Source organism: Sabethes cyaneus, chromosome 3 (genome assembly GCF_943734655.1).
Source record: "Sabethes cyaneus chromosome 3, idSabCyanKW18_F2, whole genome shotgun sequence".
In the NCBI taxonomy this organism is placed as follows: Eukaryota; Metazoa; Arthropoda; class Insecta; order Diptera; family Culicidae; genus Sabethes; species Sabethes cyaneus.
In genome coordinates, this window is record NC_071355.1 from 73,813,147 (window position 1) to 73,836,641 (window position 23,495).

At 37.1% G+C, this 23,495-nt stretch overlaps 1 protein-coding gene across 2 annotated transcripts in view; it reads left to right on the plus strand.

The window, feature by feature from the left end:
• LOC128739156 (gonadotropin-releasing hormone receptor) overlaps positions 1-23,495 on the plus strand; it is a 149,356-nt gene that overhangs the window by 88,258 nt on the left and 37,603 nt on the right. For both annotated transcript variants that reach the window (XM_053834574.1, XM_053834575.1), the window contains exon 2: positions 13,541-14,488. In XM_053834574.1, the coding sequence (XP_053690549.1) occupies positions 13,655-14,488 (834 nt within the window). In that variant the 5' untranslated portion in view covers positions 13,541-13,654. The remainder of the gene's footprint in view (positions 1-13,540; positions 14,489-23,495) is intronic.

Consider the following 23,495-nt stretch of genomic DNA (forward strand, 5'->3'; position numbering starts at 1 on the left):
ATAACTCGCTTTCTAAAGAAGAGAGGGGTCTCAATTCACCATAGCAAAAAATCTTGCGTCCAAAACCACTTACATGTCAAATTTGGTTCCATTTGCTTGATTAGTTCTCGAGTTATGAGGAAATCTGTTTTTCATTTGTAAAGGAGCCCCCCCCCCCTCTTAAAGTGGGGAAATCCATAGAAAATATTCTTGCCTACAAAAATACCCTCATGATAAATCTGGTTCCATTTGCTAGATTAGTTCTAGAGTTATGAGGAAATTTGTATTTCGTTTGTATGAGAGCCCCCCCTCTTAAAAAGGTAAGGGGTCCTAATTCATCATAGAAAAAATGGTTGCCTCCAAAAACACCCACATGCCAAATATGGTTCCATTTGCTTGATTAGTTGTCGAATTATGAGGAAATTTGTATTTCATTTGTGTAGAAGCACCCCCTCTTAAAGTTGGGAGGGATCCTAATTCACCATAGAAAATATTTTTGCCTCCAGAAACCTCCACATGCCAAATTTGGTTCTATTTGCTTGATTAGTTCTCGAGTTATGAGGAAATTTGAATTTCATTTGTATAGGAGCCCCCCTCTTAAAGTGGATAGGGGTCCCAATTCATCATAGAAAAAATTTTTGTCTCCAAAAACACCCACGTGCCAAATTTGGTTCCATTTGCTTGATTAGTTCTCGAGTTATGAGGAAATTTGTATTTCGTTTGTATAGGAGCCCCCCCTCTTACGGTTGAGAGGGGTCCTAATTCACCATAGAAAATATTCTTGCCCTCGAAAACTTTCACGTGCCAAATCTGGTTTCATTTGCTTGATTAGCTCTCGAGTTATAAGGAAATTTGTATTTCATTTGTATAGGAGCCCCCCCTCCTAAAGTGAAGAGGGGTCTCAGTTCATCATAGAAAAAATTTTTGCCTCCAAAAACACCCACGTGTCAAATTTGGTTCCGTTTGCTTGATTAGTTCTCGAGTTATGAGGAAATTTGTATTTCGTTTGTATAGGAGCCCCCCTCTTAAAGTGGGGAGGGGTTCTAATTCACCATAGAAAATATTCTTGCCCTCGAAAACTTTCACATGCCAAATTTTGTTCCATTTGCTTGATTAGTTCTTCAGTTATGAGAAAATTTGAATTTCATGTGTATAGGATCCCCCCTTCCTAAAACGGGGAGGGGTCCCAATTCATCATAGAAAAAATTTTTATCTCCAAAAACACCCACATGCCAAATTTGGTTCCATTTGCTTAATTACTTCTCGAGCTATGAGGAAATTTGTATGGAAGCCCCCCCTTTTAAAGAGGAGAGGAGTTATAATTCCCCTTATAAAGAGGGGAGGGGTCTCAATTTACCATAGAATAAATTCTTGTCACCGAAAACACCCACATGCCAAATTTTGTTCTATTTGCTTGATTAGTTGTCGAGTTATGCAGAAATTTGTGTTTCATTTATATGGGAGCCCCCCCTCTTAGTGGGGGGAGGGGTTTCTAACCATCACTAAAACCTTTCCTGGCCCCAAAAAACCTTTACATGCATATTTTCATGCCGATTGGTTCAGTAGTTTTCGATTCTATAAGGAACATACAGACAGACAGACAGACAGAAATCCTTCTTTATAGGTATAGAAGAAGCGTTTGGTACGGGAGATGCACGCTTTCCTCCTTCCCATCAATTTCAAGGAGCTGAATGGAATTAGGTATTACGCTTGGTTCCGTTTTATTGTTTGAATTCTTTGCGGTACATGCTGAGCAGTTGGCCTGACCATTGACAATAAAATATGCTTGATTCAAGTAATGAGTATTAGATTAGATAACAAGTAATTAGATTATATTAAATTAGGTTCGGGAAAGATATGTTCAACTAGCAGATTGCCCGATCTTACTCGGAACCCCTTTGTCCTAAGTTCTGTTATTGTAACAAAAATTCTCATAATGCAAGAAATAATACCTTTTTTCTTCATTTGAATATGGTTACTCACTTTGTCAGTTTCCCTTCTGTTGTTTTCAGCCACTAAATCTTCTCGGTAATCCCTGTAAAACGAGACAGAAATCAGAAATGCACCCCTCAACCTATTAGAACCTTGCGCCTCCTTGTAACAGACCGTCTCCCTCGTTTGTCAACCCCCCTGCGCTGATTCTTTTATATCTAAGAACATGTCTGACAAATGACGTTTGATGAAGAACCGTGCAGACGTTTCGGAGTTATGTGCTTCCTCTTCATATACACCCCCCCCCCCCCCCTTCCCCGCTTTTTATCAGCCCCCCGTGCTGATTCCCTTATGTCAAGAAAGAAACATGTGTGCCAAGTATGGTGGAGAACGGTCAAGCTGTTCTGGAGTTATGGCGGAACGTACACCAAATTCTTTTTTACACAGGGGATGAGTGTCGTGTACAAAAATCGTGCAAAAATAAACCGTGTTATTTCGAGAAACCGTGCAAAACTAGTCTTGCAATAAAATCTGTGTTAAAAAATCCGTGACAAAAAAGAATGGAGTGTTGTTGTTGTTGGCGAAATTTTCGAAAAACCGTGTTATTTCGAGAAACCGTGCAAAAAAAAAATCGCGCAAAAAAAATCCGAGTAAAAAAAAATCCGAGTAAAAAAAAATCCGAGTAAAAAAAATCCGTGTAAAAAAAATCCGTGCAAAAAAAGAAAGGTGTAATTAAATAGATGTAGATGTTCGTTTTAACAGTTTTTTGACAGGCTATCCGCACCTGTGGTAAGCGAAGTGAGATTTTCATCACAAAAGACACCATCTTACCATAGTGACCATACCAGATACCATAATGAAATTTGAAAGACTGAGTGCCTCCTCTTTTTGAAAAGCACAATGAAAAATTACTCTTTTGGTTCGATATAGCTTCATGTCACTAATCTAAAAGCGTGTTGAAATGGTATGCGGCTAATTAAGTACATTTTGTCCCCAAAGACACGATCCAACCGAACTACCACCTAATTGAAACCTATAAGACCGCAATGGTGCTGGAACTCAGAAAGACTAAGGAGAAAGTAAAATAGGGTACGGGAGGATATTTTCAGCCCATTCAGCGGTAGCCTGAACAATATTCAGGAATTACGTTGAAACTATATTCATTCGAGACAAGATTTTTGTACCAGTTGATTGAATATTATTTACTGAATATCGGCGTGTATTTTGGTCTTAATGAAATGCTACTGAATTTGAGTTATAGCCGCGAGAAATGATGAAGTCGCTGCGGCTTAATTGGGCCCATTTTCTATAGTGGCGTCTGTGTTTTTTAAATCCGACCGGCCGAAATAGCCTGCACAGGAATTAGATGCTTTGCAAAAACAGATCAAAAGAGAGACCGATTGACGTGTCGCTATTGCCTACTTTGTCATTGAATCGTGCATATACATTAGCATTAGCACCAGAAGCAAGTGGTTGTCACTCAAATACTAGCTATATCAACACGATAGAAGCTTTTCAGGCGTTTCAGGCCTCACATATCGGTAGTAGTGTAAATAACGCACCATATGCTGGAATTAAAAACAAAATGCTGCTAATGGCTAGTGAATGAAAATTGATTTATATTTTCATATCAGAGGGGCATTTTTGTGTTCTTCCGTGATAAAAAAGAAGTAGAATTGTTCTGTGATAGCCTAATTCACAGCTGTTTAGTTTCTAGAATAAGTAAACGTGATCATAATTGTATGTTTTCCAAACCATCATCAAGAGCGGATACGCGTAAGCGATTGTTGCTGTTTTTTTCAGCCTGGTTACGTGCTAGTGGAAAAACTGTGGTTTTGATGTTTATTGAATAAAATTTAGCGAATTACGTACATTTGTATGAAAATAGTTATAACACATTAAAGTCTATGAGTGCTACATTCGTTTCAGTATTGTTATATAGCTGCAAAGTTTTTATTTGGGAAAGTGTAGCCAAAAAAGATAAAGTATGCCGAAATTAGTAGCGTGATGGGAATACCCTCCCGTACCCTATGTAAAGATGAAAAAATAAAAAAAGGTTCCACATAGGGCTGTACAACCTTTAACAATTGATCCAATTTACGAAAATTAAACTTAGTACTCGACTAAAACTGCTCTATAAATTAGGTTTTATAATCCGATAAATACAACAGCATTCATAGTAAATTTACTGTGTTGCACTAATTTCATGTTCGCCCTTTAGACGGCAAATCAATGATTGTGTGGTTGGTAGTATGGTCCGGCAGATCATTGTTCGAGCTGTTTCTAATCTTCGACCAGCCTTATGCGTAGCATTCATCAGAAAAAGTGAACGGCAAAGACTGTTTGCTTCCCATTTGTTAGCATGGAAGATAAACAGAGATGGTCTGGTGAGCCATTTCATAGCATGAACATGATCCTATCATTATACATAGACGAAGTAAAGACACAAACGATTATCGGCAAAGTTCATACGGCAAAATATTCAAGCAGATGATAGTATTAATATCAACAGATTACTAGAAGTGAATTTATTAAATTTTTGTTCCTAGCCAGACACTATGATGCAATCCATTCTTCCTGGAGATAATTAAATTTTCTCGGATGACAATGTCTTGCCCGTAGACGAGGTATAAACAATGTTCAGATGTAGGGTTTATTTCTAATTCCCGTCGTAGTAAATAAAGCCATTCTAATTTTCATCATTTGTTGGATGGACTTAATGAGTACTCCAAAAGTTCTTGTGCTGATTTGACTAAAACACACTTACCTTCCGATCCGTGAACTTTGAAATCACTGAAAAGCGATTATTAAAGCATATTAATATTGAAATTACGCAACTGACTTTATTTCTTAAATTCGTCGTACCGTTTTAAAATCCGTCCATCAAAATTTTTCATCGTCCGAACTAAAAATCACAGCAATATTTACGAAGCTAACGCGCATGTATTTGTGTAGGACGGCATGACAAATGTTATTCTACAAAATTTCTGCAGGTCAGGCAAGTTTTCCTGGCTGTAGAATAACGACAATGCCTTGCGTGAGTTATTTTCATTTATGAATGACGGAAATTAAAACGATTAGTCGACATTTTCTTCTTCGTCGCACGAAAAAACGTAAGAAATTTGGCTGGTAGGACTTCTTCAATGATAAAATGCATTTAAATAGATCTCAGCTCACTTTGATTGATCGCGTAAGATAGACAACAAACTAAAATATTAGGAAATAACTAGATTTGCATTGTGTGTCATAAAAATGCTGATATTTTTAATAATTTTTGTTGGATAGGACGGGAATAGGCAATTACTACGAAGCAGCAACATACCCTACCTGTTGCCATGCGGCAATCGCAAGCTGAGAATTTTCCTGTAATGTTAGTTTGCAAAATGTGTAAAATTAGCATCCGTATATCAGAATGGTTCCAGTTATGATATTCCTAATTATTATCCACTTCTACCGGTGCATTCAAAGCTGTCACAGCCACAGCTCACAATGTTTCCATTGCAACATGTGATCTTGAGAATACCTGTAGGTACATCGCCTTTGAAAATCATGATTCTTGAGACTAGAGGTTGGTGAGATTCACTACTTTACTACGCAGTTGTACTGGATTATTTTCCAGCAGGTTGCTATAGTGCTGTCATTCAAAAATAGTTGAACGGAATTATAAATTTATTTTTAAATAAATCACTTTTTAAAATATTGTACAATATGTGCTCTCAACTAGTCATCATCAAAAAAATCACTTCAAACGTTTACATTGTGTCACCTTATCAGCTATAAAAATCCAAACACGTGCATTACATATACGGAAAAACTAATCCTTAGTAACTAAAATATTGAGCAAAAAGTTAATATTCGGCAGCGTAGCCTCCATTGTGTTTAATCAGTCACTTGTAGCAATATGTTTGAACATTTTCCAGGTTTTATAACATTCCGTTCAGTTCATGCTGACGTTCGCATCTTTCTTCTCGCGTCAACGAAAAGACCCAAACACACGTTTCTCACACGTGCGGTGTACGAGGGTACTCGCGCTATAAACTTTACATAATGTATACACCTCTTACTCACGTTGTACGATGCTCAAGACATAACAGCATGATTTTGCAAAGTTTTCCCCAAAGGGTAAAACAAAACGATACACCAGCAAGTTTTGCGAAAAACTTCACTTGGCCATTGCCGTCCAATCTGGTTCCATGTTGTACACATAGTCCGTTACAGGGTGGATGGGTACATAGGGAGGTAAATATAATTTATTCTCTTCGTGAAATTGACGTTTTTCGTCTCGGTTATAGGTAGAACGAGACTGACGGAATTTTTTTATGCTGCGCTGTTACTTGATTGAGAGTAATAATAATATAAGTACTACAAGTACACTGTAGCAAAGACAGAAAATATTACGCCCCTTAGTGTTAAATAAGGTTGACTATGATTTGATCTAACATTTTCTCGGGATTCAAGGTAACGATATCGAGGACTTCATCAAATCAGCGTTCAAATTCTTTTAAGAACCTTCACGTTAAGAACTTCACTTTTCCGCGATTTTATCGTACCACGTAAATAACATATTTGGGTGCCCGGCCACCATGTATACCTCGTATACTCGGCTCTCCACCTGAGACAAATATTGTAAACTATCGCATGCCGCTAGTTTACGTGCTCAATAACAAAAACTAATATTCAAATTGCTACCACTTCGAAATGGTGTTGAGAATCCAGATTGTCCCACTAGAAAAATTAGCGAAAATGGAAGGTGTAAGTCACAAAGCTGTGCGAACAGTAAACAGCCACTTCAGTGAGGATAACTCACTTGAGAATAAACCGAAAACGCGTTGAAAAAAGTCCTGCCAGCCCTCGTATAACAGAGGTGTTCGAGCAAACGAAAACGGCTTCAGTACGGGATGTGGCCGAAATGGTTGGTACGTCGAAATCAAACATTCATCGCACAAAACAACGTTTGAACCTGCGAACCTAAGCATAAAAATGAATTTGGTTAAATGGCTATGCTTGGGAAAGCATTTGTGGCTGCGGTTAAATTGTTTATTAGAACAAAACCATACAAAAAAATTGAAAAGGACTACAAAAAGTCTAAAGTTGTCGCTAAGTAGTCTGTGCCGAACCTCATGAAGAAGGTTCGCAAAGATAGATGAAGAAGGTTCGCAAAGCGATAGATAGCAAAAATATAGACCATTGAACTATAGTATTAATCTTATTTTAACAGTATATCTAATGAAAATTAAATTCTTCTCATTTCTACTAAAAACGGGGTGCGTCCATTGTTTCTGAGGCAGTTTTTAAATAACGAGGATGAATGACCTTTTGACGATATTTCAAAAAGAACAGTCCATAACTGGAACTCGAAACATTCGACATCGGTGCATTTAATCCGGTTGATCAACAGTTGATCAGTTACTCAGTTACTGAGGGATGAATATACGCAGCTTTCACCTTTAACGTCCAAATTACGTTAGCAGCTTCTACCACAAGATAGGAATCAAACACAAATAGCCTGTGCTATGATATAACTGATATAACTGATTCAATATTTTTTTAGTAATAAATTTCAACCATATTTTCGTACGGATCCTCCAACAATAGACATTTTTTGCATGCGAATCCTAATGCAGTTAAACGAAGCGTACCGCCAGCGTGGATTCAATGCGAAAGTTAGTCATATTCATGCAATGGAGGTGCTCCGCTGAAATGAACAACTTTTTCCATTGTTGCTCTTTGCGGTAGCAAACTATAACTCTTCCTCGCGCAAGCGTGATAGAACACCATCCTCTCTATATAGCATTGAATGCATTCTCCATTTCCACCGGATAATCCAACCATGGGAGCAACTTTTTCATTCAATTAGGCAATACCTATAAAGATAGTAAACTGATGATAAAACCGCCATAACGGGACGGACGGCCTGGGTGTTTCGGGAGATGATTTTACTCTAGCGAACGTTCTAACGTTGAAATTTCTACATTTCTGGCACGTCAATCGTAAAACGGACAAAGCCTTCGACCGTTGGGCTCGTTCGATAGCAGCTTGATGGACTAAATGAAATCAGATGATGGACGCTAAGCAAGAGTGTCGATAATGGATCACTAAGGATCAACTGCTTTTGCTAATAGATATTCGAATGAACGACGGTGAGCATGGTGTCGAACTTTTACACACGCACAACAGCTATACGTTAATATCTTACTATATTTAATTACCAAGTTATCATCTCACCACATCAAAACTGAATCAAAGCAGTCAAGATTGAATTACAGAGCTCAAGCCGAATTCCTCTGTGGTTGATAGAATAATTTTGCCGGATATCTACTTTACGATCAGTTCCTAACATGTTTGGCTCGTAAAAAATCCATTTTTCGGTTGAACGCGACGCTATTTAATTAAAGGCAATTGTATTTCCATATCGATTCCATATCCATAAAATTTTGTATGGGTAATCGTAGACAGAAAAATGACGTATAATGGATCAATATAAGCCAATTCCAAAGCGTGCTAGCAGTGGAGGACGATCAAGTGAGGCAATTGGAATACACTGAAGTCGCTTTTTACGCGGTTTGTTTTTTTACGCGAATTTCGGAATTTACGCGGTTTTTTTTACGCGATTTTCGAAATTTACGCAGATGTGCTCAATTAGTCTATTTTTTCACGAAAAGTCGAAACCCACAAAGTTTTTTTACGCGAATTTTGGAATTTACGCGGTTTTTTTACGCGAATTTCGGAATTTACGCGGTTTTTTCACGTGATTTTGATTTACGCGGAACGTATCCTTCGTGTAAAAAGCGACTTGAGTGTATTTCATTCTTGTTGTCCACACCAGTATCATATCCCCCACCAATACAAAACTTAAACAAAAATCTGGTTCCGTATGTAAAATCTAACGTTTCGCACAATAGTTTTTTCTGGAGTATGTAAAGCCTGAATTCGTTAATTGGGTCACGACTGCACTCCAGCTATCGAGTCGTGATTCGCTAATTGGGCCGACTGACCGTTGCTAGAAATTTGTAAACTTGAAAATTCAATAGAATTTTTGCATTCAAGTACTTTTTAGTGGAAACATGGCCCAACTAACGAATACCCAATTAACGAACCGCCAAATTAACGAACCTTCAATTAGCAATTCATTGCTGTATTTAGAGGTAGGGACTTACCAAAGCGAATAAATGCTACCACATCCTTCCTGAGCTTCAATCAGGGCAAAATATTGAACAAGGTGTAATATAAAATTTGGCATAAGCAAACACTCAAAATTCTAAATTTGCTATTTTATTGTTCCTGTGCAAAAAAGAGAAATATACTACTTATTGACTCTTTTGCGCACACACTGTGAAAAACATTTGAATATTCATGATGAAAAAGAGACCTAGCACTGTGGTTAGCTCTCTTTTTCATCTGCTTTCGCTAAGGTTCACACAAAAAATAGTTTTTGTAAATAATATATGAAAACATCGAATGGATGTTGTTGGAATGCTAGAATTAAAAACTATCGATAAGATGTTGAAAATGACAATTTTCGAAGGAGACGATTTAGCCCGAATACTATACTATTGAATTTACCAGGATGTGGAAGCCAAAATCTTACCCTTTTGTAATGTATGTAATCTTTTCTACAACTATTACCCACTTTCCGAGATATTGTGGTATGAAAAAGCACAATTTTTCATCAAAAAAGCCATGAAACCTGCATAAAACTTTAAGATATTATTATGGCATCTTCGGCAAAATTGTGTGTTTTTGAAATATGTGCAACTTTCTAGCACATAGTGGGCCTTCAAAGTGCCATCAAAAAGAGTAAATCGGATATTTTTTAGTTCTTAGCAGTCGTTCATACAAAAAATATTATATTTCGTTTGTTTGAAGAGATAGAGCCAAAGTATTTTCGACAAAGTTTCTCTAAATTTTATTTTTTACAAGTTTGCCAAAGAACACATTTTGTTTTTTCAAATAATTAAAAAAAAATTTTTATCGCCCTTTAAGGTGGATTAATCGAAAATTTATTCCTGTCAAAAGTTGCCATTATTGGCATACAACAACTTTGCTAATAATACTGTAGCTTTTTTCACGTTTTCTCTTTGAAAATGCTGAGGTTCGCGTTTTTTGCATTTTAACTCACTGTACATTACGGAAAGTGTGTTGGTCTGGAAAACAGAGTAATCGTAGGATGGCGAATACGTTATTACTTATCACACAAATCCGGACTTTCGGGTGCAATTAGATTTAAAATCAACGTTAAAATTCGGCTAGAAATTTGGGATGGAACTGGACTAGAAATTACAGTTGAAATTGGTCTTGGAGTAGGCTTTGACATAGGATATTAAATAAGACATGAATTTAGACTAATCTCGGCTTGAAACTTTATACTAATTTAGGATTGATATTGGAAATTGGACTTGAAATTGTGTTTATAATTGGACTTAAATTTAGAGTAGGTAATTTGGACGGAAGCTTTCCTCATGAATTATGCATGAAATTGGGCTTATTAGATATTTGAAATTTCTTGTCAGGTGCTTCACAAAATTCGTTATTTTATAAAGGAATAAATGTTTTCAATTCGATGCCAAGACACATTAAACGTGCGTCAACGCTTGCAGAGTTTAAGAGGCTATGTATTTCACACGTAAAATCAGTTTTTTAAAAATATTTATTGACTTAGATTATAACTGACGACGTATTGAACAGACTATTTCATTTTAGGATTATTTATTTATTTATTTTATTGAATAGAAGATTGTAACTGACGAAGTTTTTTTGACGAATGATCTCATTGTAATTGAAATTGTATTCATATTTTTTCTTAATTTATTTATTTCTTTATTCTTGTAATGCCACAGTAACTACTATGTTCGCCACGATGGTGATGATGGATTTTTTTCTTTCATATTATAATTTTAAAAAAATATAAGAGTAGTCTACAAAAGTTTGAGCCTCGCGCGCGACATACGGATATAAATGACTTTGACTTCTTATATCTGTATATAAAACCAGTTCGTTTTTTTTGCATAACTGGTTCATATTGTTATAATAATAATTATCTCATAGATATCACGTCTTGCTCAATCCTTTGTGGGGGTATGCGGCGGGACCATCATCATCATCATCATCATCAATTGGACTTTAAATTTTATTTGGAGTTGGAGTTGGATTTGCAATTAAAGTCGAAATTTACTTGCAATTGGAATTCAAATTGTACTTGAAATTGAACTGGAAATTAGCGTTTGAATTTGACCTAAAATTTAACCTAAAATTGGAATTAAACGAGATTTGAAATTGGGCTTAAAATCGGACTTGAAATTAAATTCGAAATTGAACTTGACGTTGCACATTAAATTAGGATTGTATTTGGACTAATCTGACCTTAAAGTTTTACTTCAAACCGAACATGGGTACGAAGTTAGAGAAAAAAATTTACCTAACATTTGAATTGACATTATTCTCTCAAGCGTTTTACTACTTTTGTCTTTTTTCCCTCTTTTCCAGACTCTTTTCCGCTTTTTCTCTCGTTTTATTTTTTCTATCCCGTGTTTCCTGTTTCATTGTTCAGTATTTTTTGTTTCCTGTCCCATTTTGTTCTTATTTTCAGTCCTCATCCTCCTCATGTTTTTCTCCAGTGTTTTGTTATTTTCTTTTCCGTTTACGGTCTTTTCTCTTCCTTTTCCTTTTTTTTCGTCTCCAATTTTCGTCTTCTTCTAACTCTTTCTATCTCCTTTCCTTTATATTTTTCGTGTTCGTCTGTTCTGTTTTCCTTTTTTCGGTGCCACATTTTCCGTTTTTTCATTCACATTTATTCTGTTTTTGAATCCCTTTCTTCCTTATCCTTTCTGGTTTTTTTTTATAACCCATTTTACGCTTTTTCTCTTCTGTTTTACCGTTTTCCTTAGCCCGTTTTTCGTTATATTGTTCTTTTCTTCTTTTTCTGTACCATTTTTCTGTTATTTGTTCCATTTTGTCCTTTTATACCTTGCTTGACCTTCTTTTCTGTTTCCTTCGTTTCCTTAATCGGCTTTCTTTTTTCTCTCCCGCTATTCTTCTACTCACTTTTAGTTTCTCTTAGACCAAACCTCGTGTTTTTTTAGTCTTTACCTTGAAATGCGGTCAAGCATATATTAATATATTTTTGAAACGGTGGTTCTACAATTGATGAAGGGACGATAGGGGAAAGTAATGAAAAGTTAAAGTTTTTGAATTTTGATCTTTACTACCGTTTGGTATCATAAAAAATTTACCGAACGCTCGGCTGTCCAAATCTCGGCAAAATTTTGCCGACTTCGATGCTTTATTTTAAGTGTGTAGCATTGCACAAAAGGTAGGAGTTCCATGGCCCGTTTTCCCTCTTTCCTCCACGTTTCCTTCTTGTCGGTTTTTTCTCTTTTCATATCCCGTTTTCCCTTCTGCTTTTTCTTTATTCCATGCGTTTTAATTTTATTTTTCATTCTCTTTTTCTGTTTCTTTTCTCTTCTTTTCATGTCCCGTTTCACGCCCTGTCTTTTATCTTCCGTTTTTTCTCGTTTTCAAACTCGATTTTCCTCCTTTCTTTGTTTTTTGTAACTTCCTATCCAGGTCTTTTTTTTCGTCCCAATTTGCGTTTTTTTATCTCCTTTTATATCCCGTTATTCTATGTTGCCTGTTTCATTCTTGCTCCTTTTATACTCTGGTTTTTCTCATTATCTGATGCGCTCTGTTTTTCCTTTCTGTTTTATACCTTTTTATTCCGTTTTTTTCTTTTTCTGTCTCGTTATTTCTCTTTTCCTATTTTCTCTTTTCTTTTACTCTTTGTCTATCCCGTTTTTTTAACTTATTTACCTCTTCTTTCTGTCCAGTTATCTTTATTTTCTTTCTCGTTTGCTTCGTTTTCTTTATGATTTTTCTTTCTTTTCTTCCATTTTCCTTATGTAGAATTTTTTGCTAACACCTCTATTTCACTATTTTTTATGAAACATTCTTAGTGAAAATAGTAAGACAAACAGACTTGGGTAATACTGAGACAATGCTGTCGCCATGTAAATTATATTTCTTTTTTTTTTTGTTAAATTGTAAATCAATGATGAATTGGCTGTAAATGAATTCTGAGGTATAAGTTAAAAGTTAAATGCCCTTTACGTTAATGTATGTGTAGATGTGAAAATAATCGGAGTTTTCAATCATTCCTAACAATAATGTATCCTTTACAGCAGCGGTTCCCAACCTTTTTTGGTTCGCAAAGCTCCTGGCGAAATTCTGTTCACTATTCTGCTGCGAACTAAATTTTCGGCGAACTCCCATTTGGGAATGACTGCTTTATAGACGGAATACACAGCACGACCTCTCAACTATTCTTTGGAACCAAAACATGTAGTTTAAATTGAATTCAAATATTTGTCTCAGTATTCAATACCAGAAAGACATACTAGAAGGACATACCTTTCAAATGGATTGAAGAGGTAGCTATCACCAAAAAAGTTTTAAAACAAAATACAAAAATAAATCTTTAACTGTAAATATTATAAGTTACTTAGATTAGATATAAAAAACTGGTCCATCAGAATTATAAGATCCTTTACATAACCATTTCGATAATAATAAATGTTTCATCGTATTCAAAACGAATATTAATTCAGCTTCCCCATTGTCTTCTTTCCAATTTCAGAGTGCCACCGCATAGACTAGACCACTGGGAAATCGCAAAGCTTCCCGCTCTCTAGGCGGGTTGCGTCTGGCACCGTGTGCCGGAATCGACCGAGCCATACTTCAGGAAAAAACGATGGCAGTCAATTTATCATCCATCCTGATCGATTCGTTCTACAATAATAGCTACGTGAACTTGGAAAATTACACAACCGATGGACTTGCGACACCATGGAGGTCAGCATCGTACGTACCGCCCACCGAAATGTCACCCATATCGGGACCAAAGGCAGCTGCTGCTACTGTTGCATCTTCGCTCAGCTGGGAAAACGTTTCCCAATTTCACCGGCACCCAGCATTGCAGTCCTACTTACCGACGCTGGCGACGCTGGCGTCGGACATTATTGCAGAAACAAATATGATGACAAACGTTTCTCTTTCGCTGGAGCAATGCGGTCAGCTGAACGTGACGTTTGGCCCGGATGGTACTAGCAGCAGCCATCCGGGACTCATCTGTCTGCCTCACGCACCATCCCTGTCCAAGTCTGCCATCATTCGTGTGATTGTACTGTCGGCAATGGCATTCGTCTCGCTACTGGGTAACATTGCCACTATGTGCAGCATCCAGCGGGACCGCAAGACTCGAAGACTGGCCCGGCACAACTGGAGTGCCATCTATTCGCTCATATTTCATCTCTCGATTGCAGACCTTCTGGTGACAGGATTTTGCATGATAGGCGAAGCAGCCTGGAGCTACACCGTGGAATGGATGGCCGGCATGGTGGCTTGCAAGCTGTTTAAGTTGCTGCAGATGTTCAGCCTGTATCTGTCGACGTACGTACTGGTGCTAGTCGGAGTTGATCGCTGGGTTGCGGTCAAATACCCAATGAAGTCGCTCAACACCGCACGCCGCTGCCATCGGTATTTGCTCGGGGCGTACTCGTTGTCGTTCCTACTCAGCATCCCACAGGTGAGTGAGCGAAGAAGTGTTGGAAGCAAATGCAATGCTAAATTACTCTCGTAACAAACAAACGCGTGCGGAATTGATTGTGAGCAATCAACGCACTCAGTTGACTCTGTTGAAATGTTCGGAAAATTGTAACAATCATGGTGTAAACTGGCAAATGGTGACAGAAAGCATAGAACGCAAAGGTCAGTAAACAACAAACACTCAGCGCAGCAGAATTAGAGTGTTTGAATTTACCTTTGTCAGTTCAAATATTCCTACGAACAGTAATGAATAATGTACAAACCTGTGAAGTACAGGAATCCCCCGAATAAGGCGATGGGTGGTGCTGTACACACAATGCGATATCGCAGCTGTCCATTGACCAATGAAGTTGATTTTTGATAGATAACTAGGTTATATCGCATACCAACAATGCACCAAAAACCAACTTTATTGAATAATGGACAACTAATAAATCGCCGTGAGTGCGCACCATTACCCACCGCCTTATTCGCGGGACTGCTGTAAGTCCAAAAAATTATTAGTGTAAGGATAGGGGTAGCACAATGCCCTTTGAAATGTGATTAATTTCATGGTTTGAAAATAAGCAACATGTCAAAAATAAAGAGGATGCCCAAGTAGCACGCTTCTGACACTTATAGTTGAAGCAACTTAATTATGGCAGGAATTAGTCGTATTTAGTTTGTTACAACTGTTTTCTAACAACTGTGCTAGTAGGGTAGTGGCAACCCTAGCGACAGTTTTATCTACAGGTCTAACTATTCTAAAAAAAATCAAATTTTGTACAGGTATACCTCGATATAAGACAGCCTCGTTATAAAACAACCTCGATATAAGACAATTCGATATAAGACAATTTTGTCTTATATCGAAATAAATCCCCTTGACATAGCTGATAACGATACCAGAGCTGATTTTCCATTCTGAAATCAGTGCCATGAAGATGTTCATTATTTCAAAATAACCCCAAAAATAGTAAAAAACTAATAGTTCAAACAATAATAAATAGTTCAAAAACCGTAAACACATAACACAGAGCAAAATTGGCGACCGCTAATGCGATTTTTTTTTAAAAAAACATGTTTCGATATAAGACAATTTCGATATAAGACAACTTTTAGAAATTATAAATTGTCTTATATCGAGGTATCCCTGTATAGGCTTTACTAGTCAAAGTATTTTTAGCTTCGCAGGGTTGGAGTTAATGTATTTTTGTAAAAAAAACAAAAATCGAATAAGCTGGGAAAAATTATATGCGAACAGGCAAAAGTATTTGACTGGACAAGTAGAACTCGATCTCAATACTCTTAACCAGTCCCATTGGAGCAGTCAATTATTTTTCACAGTTTGCATATTATTATTCCCAGTTCATCTACACGTACTCTACAATTTGACATCGGAGTGTTACATGTGCGCCCTTGAACGCATCGGAGGCCACCGTGGATTCGTTAGGAAGTTATATTTTGATAACATCAACAATTTTGAAACTACCAAAAACATTGAACTAGATATACGGAAGCTCATCGAGTATTGTACTAAGAGAGGGATTGAGTGGTCCTTTATTCCACATTGTGGTGGAATTTCGGAGACCAGCGTAAAGTAGGTGAAATCGCAACTTAAGTAAGCTGGTATTGGCAGAGCATAACTTGCCATTTAGTCAATTTGTAACCGTGATGGCGCAAACAGATGCATTGTTGAACTCACACCCTTTTGTTTCAACATTAAATTACAGAAATTACATCAGTACACTTTCTCATCGGACGTGAGTCCCAAATGTATTCCGTGAGGCAAATTGTCCCAAACGCCACTAAATCAAGATTGTCTCAATGGAAACTTATTCAAGACATGGAACATGAGGTTTAAAATTTGTGGGCGAAGGATTTGAAGTACGGAGACAGTTAAAGAGCTTAAAGGTGACCGATTACTAGGTGGGAATATTAGTCCTCGTAATTGATGATAACACTTCGTCACTATGGTGTTTTTAAAGGCAATTTGTTTTCCAGCATCTAAAATATTTCGTCTCAGTAGATTTGCCTGTTGATGGTATCCATCGTGAAGTCTGGTTCACATTGACGCGCCCACAGATGACCTGCCAAACCAAGAACATTTTGACGAATTTGTCCACCTTTCTTTTCTTAGCTCCTAAGGAACAGACAAGCGTGTGATGGCAACATAAATCTCCTACCTCGGCAACTGCTTTGTATCCGGCTTGATGTAATTCTCATCGTCCATCACGACGCACCTCAAATTTATCAGACAAGCTCGGTACAGCTTCCTCGCGGGCTAGGGCCACCGCGTTTTGTTTGTCATTCCGGTTCGGTGCCTTCCAGACAATGAAGCCGTGGAGGCCGGCACGTTCCGTCGCTTTTTGGCCAACGCTTGAACAGGCTTCCTGGCCTTCGACAGGTCAGCTGTCTTCGGTTTTCTGCCGCTGCGTGACCGCGTTATTCAAGTGTGCAAGAGTCGCACACTTAACCAGCTATCGAGACTAGTGGCTTCGAGACCCACTTTTTTTCCTTTTTTTTTTCAATTAACCTTTCTAATTATGATTTCGGTAGTGCAATAAAATTTCATGTTCCATTACTACTGTCAAGCGAATAAGGTAGTTCTTTATAATAAACTAGTCGGAAACCTTGTCTTAGCTTTAAAAGCAAAACCTAGGTGCTACATTCTGTTATCGAAACTTGACCTTCTGTTTTTTAAACTACAGATTTCGCAGCCAGCTGTTAGAATACACGACAATTGCAGGGCCAGTTGCTACGAACCTATTGATTCCAACAGCCTCTCCCAGCCGAGATTCGAACATACGGTGACTGGCTTATTGGGCCAGCATCATACCTCGAGGCAAACTGAGAGGCTAAGCTTTACCTTTACGCTTTACCTAAATTTATCTTCACTCTTTTTACACGATAAATAAAACTGTTAAATGATTGGGCCCTTCAGAAACACTACAAAAAGGCGATGAAAAGATGACTAAAATACGAAGGAAAGGCAACGAAGACATGGAGAAAAGATGGCGTAAATATGATGAAAATGCTATGAAAAGCCCAGTTAGCTTCAAGGTACGACAGTGGTCTAACAAGCTAGTCGTCGTATGTTCGAATCTCGGCTGAGCAGTGCTTGCTTGCTATAGAGTCAGTAGGACCATTGTACTAGCCCCGTAATTGTCCTGTACTGTAAAAGCCGGCCGCGAAGTCTGTCGATAAAGAAGGGTCACGTTTTAGAAAGACGCTTAAGCCCACGACTTTGAAACGATGACGAAAAAGTGATGAAAATATGGCGAAAATACTATGACAAGTTGACAAAAAGACGATGAAAGCTGACGAAAGGATGCCAAAACGGTGACTAAGACTCAACAAAATGATAGAAGACAAAAAAAAGCTCAAAAAGGCGACAAAAAAGACAATAACGGTGAAACGTTGGCAAAAAAGAAGAAAAGACGTCAGTAACAAAAAAGTTGACAAAACCCACAACATAAAAAGTGACAAAAATGTCAGGAAACGACGAAATTACGATGAAAGAACAAAAACGTTGAAAAGACAACAAAAATACGACAGAAAGATGACAAAATGATGACGAGTACGAAGAAAAGATAACAAAGAGACAACAAAAAAAACAAATAAATGACAAAAATAAGATGCAAAAAAGTAATGACGACAATCCCGCCTTTTTATACAGGGGACACGTGATGTGTAAAACATCGGGTAAATAATGTGAGTTAATTCGAAACTTGTCTTAAAAATAACTCATGGTATTCCAAAAATTACCGAAAAAACTATCTGAAATCCAAAAATCGTCAAAAGCCCCGCTCAGATGAATAAATCGCTGCAAAAATCGTGATAATTTGAAAAACGTTTATAAAGCGCTATGATTCAAAAATCGTCGCAAAAATAAACCGTGTTATTTTAAAAATCGTTGTAAAAACTGCGTTAATTCGAAAATCATAAAAATAAGCCATGTGAAATAGACTTTAGTATAAAAAACGGCGGTAATGAAGAAACGATGAAACAAAAAAGACGACATAATACGCCATCAAGACCAACCAAAAACGACACAAATGTAGATGTTATAAAAAAACGACTAACAGACATTAAAAAGACAACAACAAAAACGATAAGAAGGCGACAGACTACGTATAATAAACAAAGATGGACAATTAAAACCAAAAGACGAAAAAATCGTCGTCTCCGAAGTCGCAAATCACTTTCAACCTGGTCGATTTATCTTGCATGTGAAGCTACCATGGTGCCAGTAGAGTTTTTGAGGAGTACTATTTTCGTCACACTTTCGCCCGGCATCCTTGCGACGTGTCCGGCCGTAAGGACCGTAGCCTATCGACTTTCGCCAGATGTACGATGGGAATGTCTCTCGTAGCTGGTGATTCATATGCCTCCTCTAGTCTTCGATTTCAGTTTATACTCCGCCAAATATCGTCCGCAGTACTGGAAGCTCGAACATGTCAAGGGCGCGCATGTTCTCCGTGAGCAGCGTCACGGCTTCAAGTCCGTCAAAAACTACCGGTCTTATAAGGGTTTTAAATGTTGTCAGCTTCGTATGCTGGCGTATGCTTCTTGATTGTAGCGTGTTGAGAAGGGCAAAATTGACCCGATTTTCCGCTTGAACGCGCCACTGGATCTTCTTACTAGTGTTTTTGATTGCAGTCCCAAGTGATCTCAAATACACGAACGCATCTTCCAGTTCGTTCCACTTCCAGTTCGTCGTCGTCAACGGTTAGCGTCCATGGGACGCATGCGCTTGTTTCCTTTCATGTATTAGGTCTTCGACGTATTTATTTTCAGCTAAATCCTTCTAGACTCCGCTTTCAGTCTTCAGAGGTCCTGGTTATGATATCTGTCAAGTTGACTACCCTTGGTGAAAATCGTGCCGTTCGGTTCGATGCCCGCTCGTCAGATCACCCCCTCAAGAGCGATGTTGAACAGCATTCAAGCCGTCACCTTGTGTTAACCCTCGCCGCATCTCGAATGAATTCGAGAGTGTCCCCGAGATGCGCACTACACGCATCATTTGATCCAACGTAGCTCAATATAACGGTGTACGTGCACTGTGTGCCACAGCTGGTGTCGATTGACAGTATCGTATGCTGCTTTAAAATCAAAAATGATATGATGCGTAGGCACATTGTGCTCCCGACATTTTTGCAAGATCTTTCGGATGGTAAATCTGGTTCATAGTTGCGCAAATCCCCATAAAACATGCTTGGCAATTCCCTACGAAACCCTGGCTATAGCATTTAATACCAACAACAACCCTTCAAACAAAGCTCAAATGTTGGTTAAAGTTTCATTTTAGGTGAAATTAGCCGTCATTGGTTCTGCAAATTTTAAAAGTAGTTTTTTTGTTTGAAACAAAAATTTTGTTCATGAATATATTTTTGTTGTGTTCAGATTGGCAAGAAGAATGCAGTGAATACATTTCTAGAAACAGGACCCCGCTTTTAAGCCCAAAAACTGTTTCCGAAATTGTGCTCTCCGACGAAAACCCAGCAAACCAGATATCGTATATTCATGTCGAGATTTAATCTTATATAAATGTATATCACATCGGACTCGTATAAATGTACACATGTTGTAAGCACATTGTGTAAATTTCATCGTATGTAATGCACACGATGATTGATATACGAATCAATAGTAAAAATCGGAAAGAGGTCGAAAGATAATCGGGTTATGCTTAGCGAATATCGAATATGACGATTTCTTAGATTTAGTTACCAACAATTGCATATCATGAAGATATAATCGTATTTAATTACAGTTTATATCGGATTATGTTTTGCAAAACGTTTTATATGACATCGTTTTAGATTTATATACAAGCAGTGATAATCATGAGATTCTAGGTGCATTAAAATATGATTTGCATCAAAACACATTCAAATTTGTTCAAATACGTTCTTAATGCAGATTTGTCAACCAAAAAATTAACGGTTTCTTCGCTTAAATTTTAAATTTAAATATCTATTTAATTCTTTTGTTAAAATTGAACTTATTTTTATTGTGGCGGAATATTCAAAAAACTAATCTGGTTTGAAAAACTTTTACAATTACTTTTTTAACTATTTTAAAAATGTTAATAATTCAAATAAGCCCGCCTAAATATTAAGCAGCAAGCATATGATGATTAAGACATACTGACAAGACAATAAAAGATCTTTTTGAAAAAGCACTCTTTGAGGAATTTGATTGTTTTTTGGCGTATTAAAACCACGTAACGTAACGTTTTAAAAATTAAAAATGTTAAAAATAGAAACTCATAATTTTTTAGGTATTTCTCTGATAGGTAAGTAAACGAACGGAAATCTTAAAATTTACCAAGGAGAGTATTTCTCAGAACTGGGCAAGTCTAGATTATGATCCATTCCGCTAATCTAAATGCCTTAATATCAGTGCATCTTATGGCTTTTCAGACGAAATGCAAATGTTAAGTGGAATTGGAAAAATTCATTCAGTATTAAACTGGTAAAGTAAAAAATAATGTTTTATGCTTATTGTTGTAAGCAATTTTGAGCTGTTCTATAGCATCTAAATGTTCAGCATTCTATTTTAAATAACTTTTAATTTCTTTTTAAGAGCTTCTGAAATAACAGACAACATTTTTGTACTTGAGCTTTAATAATATTATCTCCATGCAATCAAATATGAATATGCAGATAACGTATTCTAATGTATATTTAGAACAATCTGTACCACGGAATGCTAACAAAGGTATTGCATATCATTCCATAAAGTCAGCATTTTAATTTAATTTTAATGATATTACCGATCAAATGCAAACTTATTTACGACACTGTAATTCAGTCACAATTGACACAAACTCGTATGTCGGATGAGAATGAATCAAATCCGTTCTTACATGTTCAATGCATCAGATAAGATCTCATTGCTTACATGTACGATGACGTCGGTTTAAGATGTGCAAAAATATTATTGAGGTACTGATGTACCAGTAGCTTAAAGGTAATGAACAAATACCGCGGTACGGGTGATTCTTGGTTCTAAACCAGGTGAGTACAACTTGTTTTAAATGATATAGACAAAAAAAGTTAAATATTGTGACAGGTCGGTAATATCTGGAAGCTTATGAAAAAAGCTTTCAGCAAAGCTTTTACTTTTTTGTCTCATTAACTTTCAGGGCGAATATTTGGCTATAAATAGCCTGCTCTGTATGCAATTTTTGACACTTGCCATTTACCACATGGGGAAAGGCGAAGAGTAGAGTAGAAATATTATCGGAACTGTGTCGAAATGCAATCCAGTCAATCGGCTCAGTCGTATAAACTGTTTTGTTTTGTCGGCATTTCAATTATTCTGAAGAACTAAATCATGTATATCGCCTCCACTTTTGCATGTATATGCCGTTTCTGCGCATGATATATGATTTGATAGACCTTATATGCTGACGTTTATCTCATTTAGAATTAAGTTATACAGACCAAAATGTTTGCTGGGAAGTTAATGAGTGCTAGTTTCCCGTTCAACTAAAATTTGATTAAATTTTACTTTTTTCTGCGGTGATAAAAACACTGATGAAACTGCAGATTTCTCTCCAGCAAAGTGTGGCGAAGCTGCTATAAGACGCTGGTCTAATAAGCAATTAGTTGTATGTTCGAATCTCTACTATTAAAGTAAATAGGATCATAGCACTAGCCTCACAATAGTCCTGTAGTCTAGCAACTGACCGTGAAGTCTGTCAAATAAAAATAGAAGCTCCAGTCTCGATAACGGAATATAGTGCCAAGGGTTTGCCCTAGTTTACCCCTCTGTAAAACTTGAAATTCACAGAGCAAGAAAAAGATTCAACGCAACAATTTTCATTACTAGTTTTATTATCATGTTGATGGAAAATGTTGAAAATTTAATGGTTTAATAAAAGTTTCATCCACCTACTCGCAGATGAAACAAGGTTTTTATTTAGTAATTCAATTTACTCTGCGGTAGAGTTGAGGTCGGTTACGGGTTTCTGCCGAATAGTGAATACAACCGAAGTATTCGTTCGATAAAAGCTCTTTGTCTAGCAAAATGTCTAAAGATGAACGTTCGGTCTAGGGATACAGAGCATTTAATCACATTTCATCCGTCCGGAAATTCCATCGGTTTCGTATGACGTAGGTAAGCGAGTATGTTTTCGATTTTTACAGCTTCGCTCTTTGATTGTCAAGTGTAGGTGTGTGGCACTAAACGTGCAATGAAAGTGTATCCTTCGCAACGTTTACAAGAACATCTATCCTATGGATTCACTGCGACAATTTTTCAAAAAGTTATAAGTCGGTTGAAAACCGTGAATTTTCTGGCCGTCTAAATTCAGTACGTGACCAATTCGGTACTAATAATTAGGGCTTTATGAAAAGTACGTAAATAGACTGATAATATTATAATTCAGTCACGTACTTGCGCGCTGCATGTTGCCCTGACGCCTCCTATTTATCGGGATATTTTCTCCAACTAATACCTAGGTAAGCTTCAATTTGAATTCAAAGGTACTTTCATGCTTGATTGTTAAAAAATAATCTAAAAATGATAAAAATTATATTGATAAATATATTAATTTTGTTAAAGCTGTATAGTACTATATATGTGCGGGTTGCTAATAGCACGGTACTAAACTTAGGATTCCATCCGAATGAAGATTCTAACCACGTGCATGTTGCTGCCTAATCGGTCACGAAACCTCTGAAGTTTAGCTGCAATCAATCATATGAATGTTTTCTTAAACCCTCATAATTGGATAAAACATCTAGGACACACAATAAAGATGCCTTCTTGTATTCTTGTATCTGTGATTGAAACTTACAGACCTTTCGCCAAATCGTTAACAGCGCAGATGTCGCAAAAGCTTTCAAAACTCAATAATAAAATCATCCGAATGCACCCATAAATCTTCCAGTAGGTATTGATTTATTTTTTACACGGCAACCTTTTTGTTGCAGATGGCATTAAACCTTCTGCCAAACAACGGACACTTTTCGGTGAATTATGGGGTGGCAGAA